The sequence below is a fragment of the Micromonas commoda genome, chromosome 5, assembly GCF_000090985.2.
Source record: "Micromonas commoda chromosome 5, complete sequence".
Taxonomy (NCBI): Eukaryota; Viridiplantae; Chlorophyta; class Mamiellophyceae; order Mamiellales; family Mamiellaceae; genus Micromonas; species Micromonas commoda.
This window is the reverse complement of record NC_013042.1, coordinates 1449975-1471074: the sequence shown is the minus strand read 5'-3', so window position 1 is coordinate 1471074 and position 21100 is coordinate 1449975. Positions and strand designations below refer to the sequence as shown.

The following is a 21100-nucleotide window of genomic DNA, read 5'->3' as shown; positions in this document are numbered from 1 at the left end:
CGGAACCTCAGAGCGATGGTTATCGCGGGAGTGATCGCCCCGCTGCTCGGTGAAACCGGCGCGCACACGCGCGATTCCCTCGTGCGCGTCGCGGTCGGAATCGGCGACGTGGAGGTTTGGCAACGCGCTTTCGATTTTCTGTCTTTTGCAAGCACTGGTACAATTTGTCGTGGCGTCGCGGGCGCGTGTCGGGCGCTGCACTCCTCGGCGCGCGGGGAGGGATGCCGTCGATTTGGCGACCGAACGTGAGAGTGTAGATACTTCGCGTGTTATCATATTGAAAGAATGGTGCTTCTGCAGGCGAGCCATGTTCGCGAAGTTATACACTCGCCATCTGTGGTTCGCCTCTAATCCTTGCTCACGTTCCCCAGCAGCGACATACCGCTGCGATCCTCCACCTCCTCCCAACCGGGCCCAACGGGCTGGTTGGGTTTCTTTTGGCCCAGCAGGTCCCGCCTGTCCATGATCATCTCTAGGTCCGCCTCAGAGATATCCGCGCTCTGCGCCAGGCCGTCGGAATCCGACACGTCCCCTTTGAGCAGGGCTATGAGCTCATCGGTACTGACGCCCCCGCCGGAAGCCTTCGGGCGCTTGCCGCCGTCTTCCGCCTCTTTGCCAATCTCCTGGCGAAAGTTGCCCTTGGTGATGACGAGCTTCTCCAGCGCGAGCTTGCTGTTCGCCCTCGACAGCATCTTCCCCTCCACCGAGTGCGCGGTCGCCAGGCGCAGCACGTGCACGGGCTTCGTCTGTCCGATGCGGTGACACCTGTCCATCGCCTGCATATCCTGATGCGGGTTCCAGTCCGAGTCGTAGATGATGACCGTGTCCGCGGCGGTGAGGTTGATGCCGAGGCCACCCGCGCGGGTTGAGAGGAGGAAGACGCCGTACTCGGGGTTGGTGTTGAACTCGTCCATCTGCTTCTTCCGCTCCTGCCATTGCACGCTCCCGTCGATGCGGCAAACCTTCTGGCCCTTCTGCTCGAGGTAGGACTCGATCAAGTCGAGCATCTTCGTCATCTGGGAGAAGATGAGAGTCTTGTGTCCCTTATCCCGAAGCTTTGTCAGCAGGCGGTCCAGCAGGCGGAACTTGCCGCACTGCTCCACCAGCTCATCCGCGGATGGGAACATGATGCTCCCGTCCAGACCTCCCGAGATGAGGTCCGGGTGGTTGCAGTTCTTACGCAGCTGCATCAGCATGTTGTTGAGCGCCGTGGAACCGGCGGGAACCAGACCGGAGTCGCCCGAGATCTTCTTGAGCACGTCCGCGATGGTCTTGTTCACCAGCGCGTCGTTGAACTTTTTCTGCGTCTCCACCATGTGCGCGTAGAGGACAATCTCCTTCTTGCGCGGGAGGTTGGTCTCAACGTCGCCCTTCAGGCGGCGCAACAAGAACGGCTTCAGGATGCCGTGGAGCTTCTCGACCACCTTGACGCGCTTGCTCGCCTCCTTGTCGCCGTCGGCGTCGTCCTGCTGCGAAAAGTCGAACCAGTTCTGGAACTGCGTGAGGTCGGAGAAGACATCCGGGAGGAGGAAGTGCAGCAGCGACCAAAGCTCCGGCAGGGAGTTCTGCAGCGGCGTTCCGGTCAATAGCAGCTTATTCGCGGTTGGGATGGTCTTCAGCTCGCGAATGAGCTTGCAATCGAAGTTCTTCAGGCGGTGTCCCTCATCGACAACCAGGTACTTGAAGTTGTACTTCTGCAAAAATTTGCGGTCAGCCATGACGATCTCAAACGACGTGACGATCACCGGGAAGGTGTCCTTGATCGTAGTGGACAGGGGCAGCCTGCGGTTACGGATCTCTGCGCGCTCTTGCTTTGAGCCGTGGTACAAAACGACAGGGAATTCAGGGCAGAACTTGTTGAACTCGTTCACCCAGTTGGGCAGGGTGGAAAGCGGCCCAATCACAAGGTAAGGGCCCAGGATGCCTTTGCTCCTCAGGTGGCTCAGGAAACCGATGGTCTGAATGGTCTTGCCCAGACCCATCTGATCCGCGAGGATGCCGTTGAGGCCGTTCTGGTAGAGCGCGATGAGCCACTTGACGCCCTTGAGCTGGTACTCCCTCAGCTCTGCGCGCATCATGGGCAGGAGCCTCTGCGTCTCACTCTTAATGTCCTCCTTGGACGCAGCCTTGGTCTTGGCCTTCTTCTTCTTGGGCTCGTCTCCGCCATCTTCGCCGTCCACCATCTGTTCTGCGAGGAACTTACTGTAGAAGGTGGTTTGGTCGAGCAGCTCGTTGAGCTGTTTGTACTTCTGCTCGTCGAGATCCACCTTCTCCCCCTTGTGCTTGGCCTCCTCAGCCTTGACGCGCTCCTCGTGCTCGTGCTTCAGCTTGCGCTCCTCCTCAAGGATGTGCTCGTCGACGAGCGCGACCTCATCCTCATCCTCTTCGCTGCCGGTCTTTTCCGGGCTGTTATCCTCGGGGGGCGCCTGTTTCGCATCCTTCGCGGCGGTCTGCGGACACGGACGTGGGGCGGAGAAAAGGTGAGCCCGCGCGCGCACCTGGGAGACGTGGATCTTGGGGGCGAGAGGGGCCGGGGGACGGGCGAGCCCGCGGATCGCTCGGAAAACGGACGCCGGCGGTGCGCGAGCGTCAGTGGGGCGGACGAGACGCGAGATAATCGTTCGCGACGGTTCGGTTCACACGCCTCGGGACTGACTGTCGCGGGTCGCGCACGTATTTTCGCGGTCACACAGGGACGTGGCTCCTCGGGGCGCCGACGATGAAAAAAAGGGTTGGGCTGGGGCGGCAGCGGCTTCAAGACGAGCGCGACGAGCGAATCCGCGTCCGAAAACGTGGGACAGCTGGATTCGGTGGGTCGAGTCTCACCTCGGGTGCCTCGGCGGGCATAGTCACGGCCGCCATCTCGTTCGCCCGGCGTTCAAACGCGAGTGAGATCGTCCCTGGTCTGCGAAGCGTCCAAAACTCAAATTTTTTCGAAATGACTGATTTTCTCGAGCCGCCGACCGGAATGGGGCGAAAGTGTATGGGAACAGTCACAATTTTGGCGGTCGGTTGCATTTTTATTCGTTGCCGGGGAGATCTCGCGCCTCTCTCGCGAGAAAAGCGACCCGACAGCGGGGCACTCCAGGGCTCACCGAGGCTACCCAGACAGAGCTCACCGAGGCGACCATGGCCGACAATCCTTTCGAGGAGCGGGCGGAGCCCAACCCGTTCCAGGTGCGCGACGACGCAGCCTCCGCCCCTTCACTCTCCGCGTTCCTTCGATGCTGGTCCAAGTTATTCCTCCTGCTTCCGAGCGCGTGGACCGGGTGATGTCACCCCGAACAGGCTGCCCGGCGCGGACTCGTTCAACCCGCCTCCTCGCCTGTTTGACTCTGGCCGCTCCCGTCCCCTCGCACATGCTGACGTGCCCACGTTCCCTCTCCACGCGCCGCTCCAGGACCCGAGCGTGACCGCCAGCGCGGGGCAGGGCGCGAACGACAACCCGTTCGAGACTGGCGGATCCCAACCTCCCGCTCCCGCTCCCGCTCCCGCCGCGCCCGCGCCGACCTCCACCTTCGGAGCGTACGATACGGGCGCGTACGGCGGCGGTGGCGCGGGGGCATCCGCGTATAGCGCGTCGTCATCGTACGGCGGCGTCGGCGGCGGTGCCTACGACGTGCGTCCCCTTCCCTCGCAACCGAACCCCGAACGGGAATGAAAGATCTGATGCGCCCGACCCGCCGCTTCCTTTCGCTCCCATCCGTTCGACTGACCCACTCCACTCGCTCCCATCCTCGATCACACGAACGAACGCAGGCGCCGAAACCCGCGGCCGTTACAAGTAACGGCGCCATCGCCAGCAGCGTCACCGTCCGCGAACTCGAGGAGAGGGAGCGCCAGCTCAAGCGCCGCGAGGAGGAACTCGCGCGGCGCGAGCGAGAGCTCGGCGCATCCGGCGGCGGGAGGCCCAAAAACTGGCCCATCCCGGGCTACTGGGTCATATGGCACCACGACATCGATGGGGATATTCGCAACGATCAGGTGGCCGCCGCGGTGAAGATGTCGTACTACTCCTTCCTGCTGCTCACCCTGTCGCTCGTCTACAACTTTCTGTTTTGCGCCACCGCCGCGATGTTCACCGGCATGGAGAGCGGCTTTAGCGCGTGGCTCATGGCGCTGGTCTACATGCTCACCGGCGTTCCCGGCGCCTTCTACCTCTGGTACAAACGCCTGTACAGCGCGGCCAAGAACGACAGCGCCATGAACTACCTCTGGTTCTTTGTCGTCTACCTCGCTCACATCGCGTTTTGCATGTACGCGTTTATCGCGCCGACGTCCGCGTTTTCCACGCCGACGTATTCGCTCGCGGGCATCATGTCCACGGCGGCTGCGATGGAAAAGAACAAGGGCACGGGCGGGGTGTACGCGTTCGGCGTGTGCCTCTTCGGCGTGACGCTGATCGTGTCCGTGAACGCCGTTCGGATGGTGTACGCGGCGTTCAGGGGTGGAGGTCACACGCTCGAGGAGGCGAGGCAGCAGGCGAGACGGGAGGGGATCAGAACCGCCGCCAGCTCAGCCGTGTGAGCCGTGACCCCTCGTTCGGAGAGAAGAGGAGGGTGCGACGAAGAGAGTACTACATAAGAAAACTTGTGATGATGGCGCACGTGACGCGTTTAATTATTCTATGCCTAAAACTCAGCAGGTGAGCAGGTCGCCGCTCCACTGGCGCTCGTAGTTTTCCACGGCCCAGTCGTACACGTCAATCTCGTTTGCCAGCAGCGAACGAAGAGTGCGCATCATCCGCTCGTCGCCGAGGTACTTTTCCAGCCTCTTACGCGTCGTCGGCGTGAGCCTGTCGTTGCTACCGTTGCGCCTCGCCTCGGAAAACTCCGAATCCGCCGCGCCGATGTCTGGAAAGTCGGGCAGCGTCGCGCGCATCCTGGCCAAGCCGTCGTCGAGCTTCTCCAGCAGCAGGTACCGCATGCACCCGCTGCCCAGGTTGCGCTTGGCCGCCTCGACCGCGCACCGCGTGTTGGGATTCGCGCCCGGCGCGAAGAGCTGCACGAACCCTCCAACCTGGTCGAAGAACTGCACCGGATCCGCGGGGCAACCCCGCTCGGCGTACTTTGCCGACCGCGCCTTCCACGCCTCCTTCCAGCCCGTCATGTGTTCGCTCCCCTCCAGGCAGAGGTACGAGTAGTGGCTCATGTACCGCTCCACCGGGTCTCTGAGGACCGTCAGGTACGCGCACGGCGCGTCGATGTGATCACACGCCCCCATGGACAGCGCGCCCTTGCTCACGGCCCTGTACCCGGCTTCGTAGCTGGCGCGCATGCCGTCGCCCCCGAACATCTTCGCCGGGTGGCGGTGGACGTACCGCCACATGACGTTCGCGTAGGACTGCTCCGTCATGTCGACGAGCGGGTACGTGGTCCAGTCCTTGGTCACGGACTCGTCCCACCTCGGGTCCGGCCCGCCAAGCTTCTCGTTCCTGCGACTCTCCGAGCGGTGCAGCAGCGACTTGAAGTAGGTGCCGCCCGCCTTGGGGACGTGCACGAAGGAGTAAAAGTACGCCGTGCCGGGCTTCGACGCGAAGCTCTTCCGCGGCGCTCCCCCCAAATCGATCTCGCCCCCGGCGCCGAGGCTGGGCAGGGGCAGCCGGTACGGCGCCTCCGCGACTCGGGTGTACTCGGGGTCGCCGCTCATGCAGTCGTAGAACCGCCCGGTCCACTCCACCGTCGCCTCGGGGTCGACTCGCATGGACACCGGACCGACGCCGCCATCCGACGCGCTGTGCGGATCTATGTACTCGTTGCCCACCGTCTTGTGCCAGCACGTCTGACCCGGGGCGGTGTACACCTGGCACGCGCGCGCGTCGCCCCTGAAGCTGCGGCAGAGGAGCTCCGCGCCCGTCGGTCCGCCCGGCCGGTTCGGGTCGACGCACTCGGCGGCGGGCAACCCTCCCCTCGCCGCCTCCAACCGGCCGAGCTTCCTCGGCGCCCGCGTTTGAACCCGCGCGCGCTTCCCCCTCTTCGTCGACGTCTCCTCCGGATCGACGCGCGTTCGTTGGCGGTTCGTCGATCGCTGGCCGGAGTCTCCAACGCCCGCGGATGCCCGTGGATGCGATTTTCCCAGCGCCGCCGCGTCCGCCACCGGCAGCTCCCTCGCGTCGCTCCATCGCGCGAGCTCCCTCGCACCCTCCGCCGTGGCCCACTTGGGCACCCCGCCGGGCTGCTCGACGCTGAACGTCGCACCCTTCCCGGGCTCGCGCGCGGGCGTGGCGGTCGCGCTCGGGGTCGCTCCGAGCGCGGATCTCTCCCTCCCGCGCGCCCCGGCGCCTACTACCCGCGGTCCCTCATCGTCGCGGTCGGCGTCGACATCACGATCGGCATCCGCGGCTTCTTCTTCTCTGTACGGGTGCCCGTACAACGCGCTGTCCCACGGGGCGGGCCGGTGGCGACGGGGATGTCCCCCGGCGCGGCCGAGTCCGAGCGACGCGAGAGACGCGCTCCCGACGCCGCCGGAACTCCCCGTCGCCGCGACCGCGACGGCGAGGAGCGCGAACGCCGCGACCGCGACGACCGCCAGTCTCGGGCCGCGGGAGGGCGAGCGAGATGCGGGATGGGAGTCGGCGGAGCCGAGGAGCGAATCCGTCTCGGCGACCGCGCGCGACTCCGGACGCGGCACCATATCGCGAACCTGCGACTCGACACCTCGACCGCGCGGCTCGCGGCGCGGCGGGGTCGTCGCACGGCGCGGCGCGCTGTGGCGCGACGTCCGCGGGAATGCGTTTTCAACACCCTCCGTTGCAGGATTTTTACGAGTTGTCGTCTGAAGACGAATCTTGACTAATGTGCCATACCTAAATATATATAAATAAACTAATATAATGTTAATTAATGATTCTACTGTCTATAAAGACGTACACAACCTCAAGCCGTCCGGGCGCACTCAGAATATGATGCTGCGGGTGCGGGGCCGGGGCGGAGGCGGCGCGGACGATCCGCCCCCGCCGGACACCATCGCCAGCTGCGAGCCGTACCCGGACTTGGTCGACGACGCGTCGGATCGTCGCCATCTCGTGCACGTCGCGCCCGCCTCGGATTCGCGACCGGACACCGCGCCGGATGCCGACGAATGATGAGCCGAATGAGACGAGTGAGACGCCCGCTCCGCGCCGATCGCCGACGAGGCACCCGACGCGGCGCCGTACCGCGGCGGGGGCAGCTCGCTCTCATCGTCGGCGTCAAGGTCGACTTCACGGGCGTCCCTCGAACGCGTCGGCCATCCCTTGAGCGCGTCGCCGACTCCGCCACCGTCGTAGCCGCCGCGTCGAATGGTCGTCGCTTCGACGTTCTCATCGCCGTTCTCCTTGCCGTACCGCCCCGTGCGATCGTACCGCCCCGTCGTCGTCGTGTCGTCGTGGTCCTCTTCGGGCGGCTCGAAGTAGAGGGCGCGCTCCCTGGCGGCGTTCTCCGCGCGCCGCCGCGCATCCTCCGCGTCGCGCCTTTGCCGCTCGAGCACGAACGTGTACCCGCCGCCCATGAGCACGCCGCCCGTCTCCGCCGCGCCCCATCGCTCGTTCGCCTCCCTCTGCGCCTGTGCGACGACTCCGGGATGGTGTCGGAGTCTCGAGTCCGCCTGCCCGGGTCCTCCGAGCGCGCCCATCCTTCTGGCTTGGCCCAAGCCCGCGCGGGGCAGATCTTCGGGGCGGGTGAAAGCGGGCCTGCGCCCGTGCACCCGGTCGCCCTCGAGCCTGCCCCGGACGAACGCCTCGGCGCGCTCGAGCTCGACGCGCTTCTCCTCAGCGGCGGCCGCGGCATCGCGCTCGCGAGCGGCGACCGCGCTCAGCGAGTGGGAACGGTCTCGAGCGAGCTCGGTCGCGCGGATATCGATCTCAAGGTCGTGGAGCCTGGATCTGAGTTCAGCCTGTGCCGCGGCAGCCTCCGGGCAGACGCGCGCGAGGCGGGCGCTGGCGGAGAGCGCGGGCGCGAGCGCGATATTCTCTTCGATGTCATCCCAATAGGCCTGTCGCTCGTTGCGCAGCGGCATGGCTCCCTGGCAAGTGCGGGAGGGGTAGTGTGGGGCCTTGGGGTTGACGAGAAAGTCAACGGTCAGCGACGAGCGTTACCACGGCAACATTTTCCCTGCGGATTGTCGCGTTCCTGAGCGACACCGTTTCTCCCCCGGGACTTCAAACGAGTTTCAAGACGTACTAAACATGCGCCATCACGTCAACTCCCGCGCCTCCGCCGTGCTCGGAACCATCGTCAGCCTTCTTCTCTCTCCTCCAACGTGTGCCGCGATCCTTTCACCCGCAATTTCCAGATGCGCGGTGACGCGTCGCAGGAGAGTCAGCAACTCCTCAGACGCACTGTCGCACGCAACATCCGTCGCGCGTTGACTCGTCGCGCCGGATAATACCTCATCCCCGAAATATTTTCCCACTCCCTCGATCTCTCGAGCCAAGCCGTCGACGCGCGCCGCCGTCTGTTGTGCGGCAAACGCGGCGAGCGACGTTATGGAAGCTACGTGCCTGGCTTCCTGCTCCAAATAGGATCGCTTCGCGGACGTCGAAGCGGTAGAATCGTCTGCTCCGGCCGTCTCATCAGGCATCACGAGCGATGGAAGCGGAACGTCTTCCATGGCGACGTCGTAAACGTCCACCGCGGTCGCTGCTGGCGTGTCGCTCGAGTCCCCGTAGACAGCCGGAGCGGAATGGCGAGTGCCGCTTTCGGCGACGGATCCGCCGCTTCCTCGCGCGACGCTCGTCGTCGAACCGACCCGGCCTGCACTCCTCGCGATACCGATCATCCCGCGTAGACTCGTGGAGCGCGGTAAGCGACACAGCGTCCCAGTGACTCCCAGTGACTGGTCGGTCGCGCCGACGCCCTGGGAGAACCGAGCCGAACTTTGCTCATCGTACGAATTCCCGAGCGTCTCGTACCCGGCGTTGGTCCGAATGGCGTTGACGCACCAGATGAGCCGAACTTTGCTCCTGACCCTGGTCCACAACGCCTCACGCAGTCGGCGCACGGCGTATCCGATCATCGCCTGCGCCGTCTCCGGTACCGCTCGGGCCGCGCGTTGGAACGATGAACGATGCAGCGCGAGAAGCTCGGTGAATGTCACGGTGCGAACCGTCGCGGTCCGCCTCGTCTTCATCGCCACGGCAATCTCGCCGATCATGGCGCCCGCGTCCAGATACGCGATCCTGGTACGGCCCACGAGTATCTCCACCTCGCCGTGAGCCACGAAGTACATCTCGTCTGCGATGTCCCCTTCTCGAATGACAATCTCACGCGGTCCGTAAATCTTTCGCGTGAGCTTGTGCACGATGAGCTTCACGAATTTCTCATCCGCGTCTCTCAGGAACGGCGTCTTGTTCAGCACCCTTCGCAGCGACCACATCTGCAACTCCGCGCGAATGTTGTCAGAGACGTGCGCCAACAACTTCTTCTCCCCGTAGAACAGGCTCGATGCGCGTTTATAGTGGAAGAACTCTCGCACCTTCACCCGCAGCGGCACCGGGATCTGTCGAAACTCGAAGTACTCGTTGGCCACGTCCATCAGCTTCTGAAACTCCACATCCGACGAGTTGATGTTGGCGATGAGCCCCGTGACCTGGGTTAGCCCGTAGAGAAACACACTGCTGCCCATCAACTCCGCAAACACTGTCAGTATTCGCTCGTCCACGTTGCTCGGAACGATGTCGCCGTACCCGATGGTGGTCATGGTGGTCATGGCCCAGTACACGCAGGTGAGGTATTGGCTCCACCGGCTCTGGTGATACAGAGGCTCGGTGCCGTGGGATTCCGCGAGAGCGTCTACCCACGTTGGTTTTAGTCCCGTCGCCGTCGAGGCTCGCTCGCCCCAGCCGCTCTCCAGCGTGTGCATCAGGTACCAAGCACACGCGAGCCAGTGCCCGAGGCAGAGAACCACGCACGCGAATTTGATCACTTGCCACAGCCCATATTTGATGCTCATCTTGCGCTCCAGCCTGTGCAAGATGCGGTTAAGGCGGAGCATGCGAAACAGCTTGACGAGCCGCAAAAGCTTCATGACCCGCACGAAGTTGCCCAGCATCAGGTCGACCGGGACGGACGCGATGAGGTCGAAAACCAGCCACGTCTTGGCGTAGTGCCTCGCAATCTTGCCGGGCTGCATCACTATCGTCGCGTGATCTTGGCTGGTGTACCCGGTGAGGAAGTTGAACGCCACGTCGAGTATGAAGAAACAATCCACGATCCTATCCACGACGTACAACGCGCTCGTCTCTTCGTACTGCACCTCGAATCCTATGACGAACGGGACGCAGAGCGCGACGTACCAGAGGCAGAGCATGAGAACAATGTCCCAGCGGCGCCGGAATAGGCTGAACGGGTGGATCACCCACCAGTGCGGATGCCTCGTCACCTTTTCCACCCACCCCGCGTCGAACACGTGCACGTTCTCCATCGCGATGGGCTCGCCGAAGGTCAGAATGTAGCCGAGCTTGCTGAAAAAATGAACTCCCGGCGATTGGACCCTGCGCCATGTCTGTCTCCCATTCTTAGCTCGCGCCGAGTGCTGCTTCCCGTCTCGAGCCTCGGCGTTCCAAGTATCGATGCGGGCTGCGCCCCACGACTTCATGCGCTGGAGACGAGCTCGCCCATCGGAATGAATCTCGGACGTCGGCATCTGCTCACCGGCGCGGTCTGACCTCGAGCCCGCACGCAGAGTCAAGCGAGGAGACGAAAGGGTCGATGACGGTTCGGGAATCGACGCCTCGCGTACATTTGCGCGCGCGTCCGTTCGCACGTGGACGTGCTCTTCATCCACGCACGCGGGGGTACGAGGAATGCCGTCGTCATGAGCCGCCATGGGAACGCTCGCCGCACGAAGACGGTGCGTGGACCCCGCTTTCCGGCGCAAGCGCCTATGTCGCGAAGAGACCACTGGTCGCCGGAGCGCTGACAAGTGGAATATGATCCGTCCGATGATTCGCCTTCTGGTTTCCTTGAGTTATAAACCGTCGATTGCGTCAAAGAACTCTGCTCGCGATTCGGGGAATAGCGCCGCTCCAGCCACAAAAAGGGTCCAAAAAGCGCAGCGACGTGGCAAAAGGTGCCCTTTGGAAATTCCCACGCGGTCGCCAGTCGTGCAGCACACGCAAGACCGGCACATCCGGCAGAAGCTCGCGACGAACCCGTCGAATACCTTCGCACGTCTTCCTCGAACGATCCCGCCGCACGTCGCGACATAAGTTTACTTCCACGCGTCGACCAACACCGATAATCCATGCCGGCCTCCACCAAGGCTCGCGCCGGGTCGGTGGCCGTCGTCGGCTCGGGCGTCTCCGGCCTCAGCGCGGCCTACCTGATGCATCGAAACGGCAAAAACGTCACGCTATTCGAGTCCGGTGACGTGTGCGGAGGTCACGCGCTGACTGTGAACTCCACCGCCGGGCCCGTCGACCTCGGCTTTCAGGTACGGAGCGCCACCGACGCCCGCCGCGCACGCGCGATACCCTACCCCGAGGAACTGCGAATTGAATTCCTCTCCACCCTCCGCTCCCCTCGCAGGTGTTCAACCTCACGACCTATCCGCACCTCGTCGGCCTCTTCAGCGAGCTCGGCGTGGAATCGGAGCGCTCCGACATGTCCTTCGCGCTGTCCACCGACGACGTCGAGTGGGGATCGCTCGGCCTCAAGGCTGTGTTCGCGCAGAAGAAGAACCTCGTCTCGCCCAGTTTCCTCAACATGATCAGGGAGATTCTCAAGTTTGGCAAGCGCGCGCCCGAGGTGCTCGATCCGTCAAAGTCCGCCAAGTACGAGTCCATGACCCTCGGCGAGTACCTCACGACGAACGGCTACTCCAAATTCTTCGTCGACAACTACGTCGTCCCCATGTGCGCGGCCATCTGGTCGTGCTCCGACCGGGACACGATGGCGTTTCCGGTGACGACGCTCATCAGGTTCTGGGTCAATCACCACTTGCTGAACGTCATCGAGCGACCGCTGTGGAGGGTGGTCAAGGGTCGGTCCAAGGCGTACGTGGACGCGGTGTGCGCCGCGCTCCCGGACGTTCGCACGTCAACCCCGGTCATCGCCGTGGAGCGCGTGCCGGGCGGCGTCAAGGTGACCCATAAGGGACCCGGGGGCAACAAACCGACGTCGGAGCTGTTCGAAGACGTCGTCTTCGCCTGCCACTCCGACCAGGCCCTCGCCATCCTCGGCGACGCCGCGTCCTCCGCGGAGAAGGCCGCGCTGGGTGCCATCAAATACCAGCCAAACGAGGTGTACCTTCACGGCGACGAGTCGTTGATGCCCCGGAACCGAGACGCTTGGGCGAGTTGGAACTGCCTCAAGGGCTCGCGAGGGTGCGACTCTGATGACAAGTCCGTGTGCGTGTCGTACTGGGTGAACCTACTCCAGAACCTGCCGCAGGGTACCCCCGACTTGTTCGTCACGCTCAACCCTCCGACGCCCCCGTCCAAGGAGTCGACGCAGTATCACGTCACCCTGGCGCACCCCCTGTTCAACAAGGAGGCGATTGACGCGCAAAAGACGATTGAGGGGTTGCAGGGCTCGGGCGGGGTCTGGTTCTGCGGCGCGTGGTGCGGGTACGGTTTCCACGAGGACGGGATCCGATCCGCCGTGCACGTGGCGGATAAGATGTTCGGCAAGAGCTCCGTGCCCTGGGACCCCCGACCGTGCGACCCCCACCTTGACTGGACGACCAAGGCGGCGCTTCCCCTCTTTCGACGCGTCGGCGGGTCGTGGGTGCCCCCCGGCCGCTGCTTTAAGATGATCCTACCCAACGGCGACGAGCTGTCCATGCGAGGCAGGCCCTTGCCCCCCGGGCAAACTCTGGGCGAGTCCGTCGACGGCAAGCCGCTTTCGGAGACGGTGACGGTGCAGGTGTTCGACCAGAGGATGTTCATGCAGACGGTGCTGCGCGCGGATATCGGTTTCGGCGAATCCTACATGAATGGCGATTTCGATTGCGAGCTCTACGAGCTGCTGGACATGCTCTGCTCCGGGCATCCCGCGAACACGGGTGCGAGCAAGGGAGCGGACACCGGCGTTCCATCCCTCGGAAACGACATCGTGGGAATGGCCGGAAGCGTGTTGCACTGGCTGGGAGCGAAGATGGAATTCGCCGCGCACGCGGCTCTCAGCAACACGAAGGAGGGAAGCAAGAAGAACATCGAGTACCACTACGACGCGGGTAACGCGTTCTACAAGCTCTTCTTGGACGAAACGATGCTCTACTCCTCGGGTATCCACCAGCCTCTCGACAGTGGTCCCTGCACGGTGGCTTCGGCGTTGGGAGCGATCCCCGAGGATGACTTTGAAGCTCGGGAGAAACACCTGGAGTCGGCGCAGTACGCCAAGATTGACGCGATGATCGACAGACTCGGGCTCGACGGCGACGGCTCCGGACAGTCCGTCCTCGAGATTGGTTGCGGCTGGGGCACCTGCGCGATCCGCATGGCGACGCGCTACCCCGGCTTGAGGGTCACGGGGCTGACGATCAGCAACGAACAGTTCGCGGAAGCGAGGGCGAGAGTTAAGGCTGCGGGCATGCAAGACAGAGTGGACATAGTCATGCGAGACTACCGCGACGAGAATGGCGTCTACGACGGCGTCATATCCATCGAGATGCTCGAGGCTGTCGGACACGAACATCTCCCAGGGTACTTCCAGACGGTGTCGGGTGCGCTCAAACCCGGGGGCAAGGCTGCCATCCAGGTCATCACCATGCCTGACGAACGCTACGAGAGCTACTGCAAGAGTGAGAGCGACTTCATCCGCGCGTACATTTTCCCAGGTGGGCACTTGCCGTCTGTGGGAGCCATGACCGGCGCGGCGAACCCCGTGGGGCTGAAGCTGCAGAGCTACGACGATATCGGCGAGCACTACGCGGTGACGCTTCGCCTGTGGCGCGAGCGCATGATGCACAGGGCCGAGACGGTCCTCGGACTCGGGTACAGTCGCAAGTTTTTGCGCATGTTCGAGTTCTATTTCGCCTACTGCGAGGCGGGTTTCGCGCATCGCCTCATCCACGACCTTCAGATGACCTGGGTCAAGGAAGATATCGGGTCGACGACCGTCAAGGAGGTTAAGCAGCGACAGACCTCGGGAAGGTCGTGGGTCGTCGCGGGCATCGCGTTGTGCCTCTGGGCCGTCGCGTCAATCCCGGGCTACGTCTTCGGCTCGGACAAATTCTCCCAACTGATTCCGGCAGCCACCGCGGCTATCGTCCTGGCGCACTTCATCGCCACGGTGTTCTCCGCCGCCTTGCTCGTCGTGATCACCTCGGACGGCGGCGGCGGCAAGGACACGGCGCTGAAGACCGGGGAGTCTCACACCCTCTTGGCGCGCGCGTCCAGGCTGGGATATCCCTTTGCGTCGTGTGTGGCGTCCCTCGGCGTCGGAGCCGCCAGCTGTGTAGGAGTCGCCAGCTGTGTAGAAAGTCTCTCCGTCTCGAACCTGGCGAACGCGATCATCGACCCGGCCGCCCCGGCATTAGGGTCGGACGCCGAACGACTCGCGGCGTACGTCGCCGTCGCGGCCGGGGCGCTCGCGGCGTTCCGCCTTCTCGCCGTCGCGGTCGGCGCGGGGAGGTACTCGATACCCGGGGTCACCGCGTCGGCGCACAACGACCACTCCGCTAGGGACGCGTTCGTGCTACTCGCGTGCACGATCGCGTCGCACCGGCGCAGGTTTCTCGCCACCTGCACGCTGGCGTCCGTCGCGCACGTTCACGCGGGGGCGCAGAGCCTGAGGGAATTCGCGCGCGCCGCGAGCGGGTTCCCGCACGGGGACTCGTCGCTTCGAAAGATTTCGTACCCGACGGAGGTTTTGGCGTTTTTCATAACCCGTTTCGCGCCGCATCTCTTCGCGCTCGTCGCGGTCGCCCCCAGCGTCGCCGGGGCGTGTCACTCGGTGCTCCCGCGGGTCGCGAGGGCGGCGTACGCCATCGCGAAGGGCGTCGCCGGATCGTGCTGCGTCAAAGTCGCGGCGGAGCGGACGATCGCGGAGCTGCGCGAGTTTTGGGAGCTCGACGGCGACGTCGCGATCGTCCTGCTCTTTTTGGGCGCGGCGGCGGCGACGGCGTCCAACTTGAAGCATCTCGCGCAGTCGGTGCAGGAGCGCAGGGCGGAACTCGCGGTGCGGGATAGGGTCATCAAGCTCGCCACTTCCGCGGAGGTTTGAGCGAGCCGTTGAGTAGGCTTTGTACGTAGACGTCGGCGGGTGTTCGTCAGCAAAACTCTCCCTCATTCGTCTCCTCGTGCCAGTCTGCTATCTGCCAGTCAATCTCACCTGCAGTGCCACCGAAATCCCTAATTTGGGTCGCCATTCGCGGGTCGCGCACGATGGGACGCGAGACGCAGAAACCGGTTCCATGGAAGACTGACGCGTCGGCGGACAAGACCCGGTTCGCCGGGAAGCCCCGTAGCTTGGCGAACTCCCGTCGCGGCTCTCGCGCGCCGAGCGAGGCCGGGGATGCGGCTCCGGCGGAGGAACTCGTGTGGAAGACGACGCACGAGCAATCCTTCGGCGATTCGCGACCCGGAAGCCGCCTCTCGCAGCGCTCGCACGCCACCGACTCCGTGGTGGGTTTCGGCGATGCCACCAGCTGGCGCACGACGAACCGGGAGTTTCAGTACGATCCCAACGACTTCGTCCCAACCCCGGAGAAGAAGCGTTGGGACCCGAACTTTCCAGACGGGAGAGATCCGCGGGGGGAGATTGCCAGGCGTCGAAGCCGCGTCGCCGATCCCGCGGGCACCGGCGAGAGCGACGTCGGCGGGTGGGCGGGGATACCGAGGATGAGCATAAGGAAGGGCGCGGTGGACCCGCTGGGAGGGCCGGACAGGGGCCGCTCGGGCGTGCTCATGTCGCACCTCGAAGCCGGCTTCGACGGCGCGCCGCCGACGGAGGAGGATGACGACGAGGGAGCGGAGAAACCTTTCTGGACGAAGCGGGGGGTTCACCCCATGCGTCGAAAGCAACCCGTCGGCGGCAGCGACGTGCTCACCGGCCTGTGGATGAGCAGCACCACGTCCTACGGCATGCACGCCCCCGACTACCAGCTGACGAGGCGGGAAAAGACGGATCGCGCGGCGCGAAAGATTGAGATGCAACACTCGGCGCCGCACCGCCCCGACCACGTGCTCTCCGCGGTGGTGCACAACGCGTTCCTGGTGGACGAGGGGGGCGCGAAGGTGGCGCGACGGGTCGTGGCGGACGAGAAGGAGGACATCAAGCGCAAGGCTGCCGCCGCGATGGAGGCGAAGCTCGCGAGGGAACTGAAAAAGCTCGACGCGTGAGAACCCGCCCCGGTACCCTCGTAATAAGTAAGGGTTAATCCGCGTGACCTTAACGACTCCAAAGCTCGAGATCGACGGTGAGCGGCAGGTGATCGCTGCCCCGCGTCGCGTCCGGCAGGCCCGTCGCCACCTCGTCCCTCCCGGGCAGCGGCATCGCGCTCCTCACCGCGACGCCGTCGTCGACGAACACGTAATCGATGCAATCCGTAAACCCCGGGGTCACGTTCGTGTGCGCGGGCTCCCCGTGTTTCCCCACGGCGACGGACGAATCGGAGCCACCGTCCGCGCCACGCACCACCCCCTCCCCGATGGCGGCCGCGTACGCGCTCCTCAACCTTCTCCCGCCAAAGCCTCCGAGCATGGCGGAGTGCACCTCGCTGCCCGGGACCGAGTTGAAGTCCCCAGCCGTCACCACCGGCACCGAGCCAATCGGAGAGTTCGACGCGAGGAACAGCTCCACCTCGCCCAGGAGCCTGCGAGCCTGCGCGAGCTTCACGTCCGCGTGCGCGGGATCCCAGTACAGGTGCGTGGACGCCACCATGACGTACCCGTCCGTCGCCGTCTTTGACCTGAGCAGCGCCAGGACGCCGACGCAATCTCGGATGTACTTGTTCGCGCCCCCGTCGGCGTCGACCGGGGCCTCCGTGGGCTCCGGGCTCCCCTCGGGGTGGACGTACCCCACCGGCCGACCCCATGCGATGTCGTTGTACTCGATGTCCCGCCTCGCGAGCAGCTCGAACTTGTCTCGCTTGAAGAACAGCCCACAGCCATCACGCTTGGACTTGGTCAGCTGCGTGCGGCATTTGTATACCCCGTCGTATCCCCGCTCCACGAGCCACGGCTGCCAGAACTCCTCGTACTGGTCAACCTCCTGCAGCGCGAGGACGTCAGAGTCGAGACCAGCGAGCTCGTTGACGAGGTTGCGGCTGCGCGCCTTCCATCTGCGGGACGGAGCAGGGTGAGTATCGGGATCTCGAGGGAACGTGCGAGGAGAAAGGGACGGGGGCGGAACCCGAACGAAAGGGATGGAACCCGAACGCACTTGAGACACGAGGAGGGACTGTGCGGAAAGTAAGAGCTTCGTACGTAGCATTGCGCGAGAATATTGTACGAGGTGATGCGCGTCAACGCCGTCATCGTAAGCGCGCCTACTCCTCTGTCGCCCCGACGTACCTCGCCACCAGCGTCTTTTCCTGAGGACAGTTGCTAAACAGGTGATACACGCGAGGACGCTCGAAACCGGCTCGCGCCAACGCGGCGGCGCCGGCGCAAACCTCGCGCTCCCACTCGGCGGCGCCGCGACAAAAGTTCTTGAACGTGGTCACCAGCCACCCCCCTGGTTTCATCAGTCGCGACATGGCCGACAGCATCGACGCAACCTTCATAGGCGCCGCGTTCGCGTCGCACACCACCAAGTCGACGATTCCGACTCCGACTCGGCTTCCATCGACGAGTCCGCGGTCGAAGGCGTCGGCGAGCAAAGCACCCTCGCACTCCTCCGCCTTCATCCTGAGGTGCGTCACGTTGTCCGGGATGGGGTCCAGCCCCGACAGCGCCGCGGGGTCGACCGCCCAGACGCGCCCGCGTTCGCCGCTCAGCCTGGCCGACAGGTAGGAGGTCCAACCCCCCGGGGAGGCTCCGACGTCGACGCACTTCCATCCCTTTTGCACCCGAACCCCCGACCGAGCGAAAGCCTCCTCGATCTTGTAGTACGCCCGACACGGCGGGGGACGCGCGTGGCGCATCTCCTGCACGCGCTCGCACGCGTGAACCAGGTCCCGCGTGGTCGCCTCGCCTCGCGCGGGTAACGGAATTCCCGACGCGACGAGCCCGCCGCCGAGCCCGCCGCCGACCCCCGGCTCCTCGGCGAGGACGTCCCCGGTGGACCACAGGGCGACGTACACCCTACCCCGAGACGTGACGACGTCAAGGCAGTGCGTGGCGTCGCCCGGGGACAGCACGACGGTCCCTTCGTCGCACGATTCCGTCGCCGTCGTCGCCGCGTCCACCGCGCACGCTTCGGTTTGTTTGGGAAAGCCACGCACGCGGAGCTTCATTCGCCGGTCGCCACCGCCGCCGCGTGGGTTCGAATCACGCGCGTAGGCTCTCGACGCCACCGCGAGGCGCTCGCGCAGAACGTCTCGCAGGACGCCGCGCAAGTCTTCGTGCGTCTCGCCCGCCGGCGCGTTCGTCGAGAACGTCTCCGTGACGTCATCCGCTGACAAAGATCCCTTCGCTCCGTCGTCCCTCAGCACGAGAAGCCTCCGGAGGTTCCCGAGAAGGTGCGCCGCGTCATCGCACTCCGCCAGCGTCCTGAGCCCGCGCGTCGCGCCCCCGCATCGTATGAACACCGTGCACACGCTGTTTTTCGTGAGATCCGCCCTGGACGAGCCAACCACGCAGTCGGCACCGAACAACTCGCGGCAACGCTCGACGACTCGACGCGCGAAGCTCACGTAGCTGAGGAGCGCCAGGTCGACGTCCGCCGGCTCCGGGTCCAGAACAGGGTGAGGAAACCAGCACGTGGATCCTCGCTCGCACACGCCGTACCTACTCCAGCTCGGGCACGTGGATCTCAGCTGCCTCGGCTGGTGCGAGCGCACGCACGCGTCTCCCGCGTCGCACGTCTTGCGATGGTCCATGAAAAACTTGCACAGCTCGACTTGGCCATCCGCGGACTTGGGGTTGCGCCATTCGGTGAGCCCTTGGGGAGGGCGAAGCGCTCCAAGGCAGGAAGTGGTGGGATCGTCCTCATACGATAACATCGTCGCTGTCCCCAATCCGCCCCGCGTGATGTGTTTGTAAGCTGGGACCGAGGAGGCGGCGCCGACATCTGTCGTTCTCATTCTCCGAGACCAAGGATGAACCGCGAATCTGCACGCCGTCGCACGCACAGAAACACTTCTGAGCCGCTAGTTCAGGTATACACTCGGCAGGGCGCGTGGGCCCTGTCTCGTCGTCGATGCCGATAGGAATGCTCGATCCGCGTACGACTACCTCTGGGCAGACGGCGCAGAGAGCGCTCGCGGCAGCATCATCACTCGCGTCGCCGCCTCGCGTCGTGTCCCAACAAGCGGTGAGGGACCCGAGGAGCATTTCGCAGGGACCTTCTCGAGCCGCACGGTCCTTAGCGGCGTCCGTGTCCTCGTCGCGCTCCGCTCCAACCGATCACGGGCTCATCATGGAGCGTGAGCCCCTCAGGCTCGCCCCGGGAGAGCCCCTATGGGTGTTTGGCTACGGGAGCATCGTCTGGAAGGTGGGCTTCGACTTTGACGAGCGAGTGATTTGCTCCGCTCGAGGGTACCGCCGCAGGTTCTACCAGGGATCCACGGACCACAGAGGCACGCCTGAGTTCCCCGGTCGGACGGTCACGCTCGAGCCGTGCGATGCCGACGTGAACCCGCCGTGCTGGGGGGCCGCCTACCGCGTGCCTCCCGAGCGAGCGGAAGAGGTGCTCGAGATACTCGAGGTGAGGGAGAAACAGTACGACAAACGGATCAGGCTGGACCTCTACGACGACAACGGCGATGTCGTGGTGAGGGATGCCGTGACATACATAGCCACTGGCGCGAGCGAAAACCTGAACTGGCTTGGCGAGGCGAGCATCGAGGAGGTGGCCGAGACCATAGCGACCGCGGTTGGACCGTCGGGAGCAAACTCGGAATATCTCCTGAACCTCGCCGATGCCATGCGCGGCATCGGAGTTCACGACCCGCACCTGGACGAGCTTGAGCGGCGGGTGAGGGAGATCAAGGAGAACCGCACGGGCGAGTGATAGCACCACACACTAGGCGTTAACTTATTATTCACATCCGCCACAACGCTCTCTCAAGCCAGCGAGCTCGCGAGAAGGCACCTTTCTCGAAAAGGTCGCTCGCATCCGGAACGAGCGGCTCGGATTCACGCAGGGCGCCGCCACGTCGACCGAATCGACGCATTCGACGCGGCGCGCGAGTGCAGCCGTCGGACTTCCGGGGTTTCGACATGAGCGGAAACACGAAGGTGAAGATTGGCGTGCTCGCCATCCAGGGTTCGTTCGCCGAGCACTGCGCCCACGTCAGGCGTGCCGGGGGTGAGGCCGTCGAGGTCAGGAAAGCCGAGCAGTTGTCGGGGTGCCATGGTCTGATCATCCCCGGCGGGGAGTCCACCACCATGGCGAACATCTGCAGGCGTTGGAACCTGTTTGACTCGCTCCGCGACTTTCAGGCGAAGGGTGGTGCTGTCTGGGGCACGTGCGCGGGGCTCATCTTCCTCGCCGAGCGCATCAACCGCGGTGCGAAGGAGGGCGGGCAGGAGCTCCTCGGTGGCCTGGACGTCACCGTGGACCGCAACTTCTTCGGCTCCCAGATCGACTCGTTCGAGACCAACCTGCCGTGCAAGATCCCCGGCGACGACAACGGACCCTTCCGCGCCATCTTCATTCGCGCCCCCGCCATTCTTTCCGTCGGCGACGGGGTCGAGGTCCTCGGCGAGTACGTTCTCCCCGCGGAGAAGCGCGCGGAGATCGACGACAAGGCTCTCGAGAAGATCATCGTCGCGGTGAAGTCGAAGCGGCTGATGGCGACGTCGTTCCACCCCGAGATCACCGCGGACACCAGGTGGCACAAGCTTTTCGTCGAAATGGCGGGTGATTGCGAGGCGTACGTGGGTTTTGGGGAGGACGCGGTGGCCAAGGCGACGGCGTCGGAGATCAGGCTGGTCGATCCCGGGAAGCTCCCGGTTTTCGTCGACTCGGTTTTTGCGGGCGCCGCCATGGACTGACCGCCGTCCGCCCCGTCGCGCTTAGAGGTGAACATTAATCTCGCACACGAACATTCTTTCATCTACGGACGCTAG

The 21100-nt window shown here is 64.4% G+C and overlaps 10 protein-coding genes across 10 annotated transcripts; 5 read left to right on the top strand and 5 right to left on the bottom strand.

Moving 5' to 3' along the window:
* Positions 1 to 255: 255 nt before the first annotated feature.
* On the bottom strand, positions 256 to 2862 carry MICPUN_58978 (SNF2 super family; the record flags this gene model as incomplete). The annotated part of the gene is made up of 2 exons (XM_002502289.1): positions 256 to 2450; positions 2827 to 2862. The coding sequence occupies 2 exons, from the start codon at positions 2860 to 2862 to the stop codon at positions 348 to 350; spliced, it is 2139 nt and encodes a 712-aa protein (XP_002502335.1). The 3' UTR covers positions 256 to 347.
* A 233-nt stretch (positions 2863 to 3095) lies between these two features.
* Positions 3096 to 6026, top strand: MICPUN_105653 (predicted protein). The gene is made up of 3 exons (XM_002502663.1): positions 3096 to 3174; positions 3398 to 3619; positions 3760 to 6026. The coding sequence occupies exons 1-3, from the start codon at positions 3130 to 3132 to the stop codon at positions 4525 to 4527; spliced, it is 1035 nt and encodes a 344-aa protein (XP_002502709.1). The 5' UTR covers positions 3096 to 3129; the 3' UTR covers positions 4528 to 6026.
* MICPUN_58976 (predicted protein) lies at positions 4639 to 6633 on the bottom strand (the record flags this gene model as incomplete). The annotated part of the gene is made up of 1 exon (XM_002502288.1): positions 4639 to 6633. One exon carries the CDS (start codon positions 6631 to 6633, stop codon positions 4639 to 4641), a length of 1995 nt encoding a protein of 664 aa, XP_002502334.1.
* A 261-nt stretch (positions 6634 to 6894) lies between these two features.
* MICPUN_58975 (predicted protein) lies at positions 6895 to 7995 on the bottom strand (the record flags this gene model as incomplete). Its single annotated transcript, XM_002502287.1, has 1 exon — positions 6895 to 7995. One exon carries the CDS (start codon positions 7993 to 7995, stop codon positions 6895 to 6897), a length of 1101 nt encoding a protein of 366 aa, XP_002502333.1.
* Positions 7996 to 9135: 1140 nt separating this feature from the next.
* On the bottom strand, positions 9136 to 10401 carry MICPUN_81532 (voltage-gated ion channel superfamily; the record flags this gene model as incomplete). Its single annotated transcript, XM_002502286.1, has 1 exon — positions 9136 to 10401. A coding segment is annotated over one exon (1266 nt), but the record flags the coding sequence as incomplete, so codon positions are not given.
* An 822-nt stretch (positions 10402 to 11223) lies between these two features.
* MICPUN_82306 (predicted protein) lies at positions 11224 to 14007 on the top strand (the record flags this gene model as incomplete). The annotated part of the gene is made up of 3 exons (XM_002502662.1): positions 11224 to 11412; positions 11508 to 13227; positions 13285 to 14007. Coding segments are annotated over 3 exons (2632 nt in total), but the record flags the coding sequence as incomplete, so codon positions are not given.
* Positions 14008 to 15307: 1300 nt separating this feature from the next.
* On the top strand, positions 15308 to 16247 carry MICPUN_58972 (predicted protein; the record flags this gene model as incomplete). Its single annotated transcript, XM_002502661.1, has 2 exons — positions 15308 to 16131; positions 16208 to 16247. 2 exons carry the CDS (start codon positions 15308 to 15310, stop codon positions 16245 to 16247), a joined length of 864 nt encoding a protein of 287 aa, XP_002502707.1.
* A 66-nt stretch (positions 16248 to 16313) lies between these two features.
* MICPUN_82234 (predicted protein) lies at positions 16314 to 17401 on the bottom strand (the record flags this gene model as incomplete). Its single annotated transcript, XM_002502285.1, has 2 exons — positions 16314 to 17205; positions 17307 to 17401. 2 exons carry the CDS (start codon positions 17399 to 17401, stop codon positions 16314 to 16316), a joined length of 987 nt encoding a protein of 328 aa, XP_002502331.1.
* Positions 17402 to 19445: 2044 nt separating this feature from the next.
* Positions 19446 to 20039, top strand: MICPUN_81834 (predicted protein; the record flags this gene model as incomplete). The annotated part of the gene is made up of 1 exon (XM_002502660.1): positions 19446 to 20039. The coding sequence occupies one exon, from the start codon at positions 19446 to 19448 to the stop codon at positions 20037 to 20039; it is 594 nt and encodes a 197-aa protein (XP_002502706.1).
* Positions 20040 to 20210: 171 nt separating this feature from the next.
* MICPUN_90898 (predicted protein) lies at positions 20211 to 21085 on the top strand. The gene has a single exon (XM_002502659.1). The coding sequence runs from the start codon at positions 20249 to 20251 to the stop codon at positions 21023 to 21025; it is 777 nt and encodes a 258-aa protein (XP_002502705.1). The 5' UTR covers positions 20211 to 20248; the 3' UTR covers positions 21026 to 21085.
* Positions 21086 to 21100: the final 15 nt, after the last annotated feature.

What these genes read in the sequence shown, in the direction of transcription:
- MICPUN_90898 (XM_002502659.1), top strand. Translation starts at nt 20,249, where the DNA reads ATGAGCGGAAACACGAAGGTGAAGATTGGCGTGCTCGCCATCCAGGGT.
- MICPUN_105653 (XM_002502663.1), top strand. Translation starts at nt 3,130, where the DNA reads ATGGCCGACAATCCTTTCGAGGAGCGGGCGGAGCCCAACCCGTTC. An exon ending in GGGCGGAGCCCAACCCGTTC is followed by an intron (nt 3,175 to 3,397) that starts CAGGTGCGCGAC and finishes CACGCGCCGCTC; the next exon opens with CAGGACCCGAGCGTGACCGC. An exon ending in TCGGCGGCGGTGCCTACGAC is followed by an intron (nt 3,620 to 3,759) that starts GTGCGTCCCCTT and finishes GAACGAACGCAG; the next exon opens with GCGCCGAAACCCGCGGCCGT.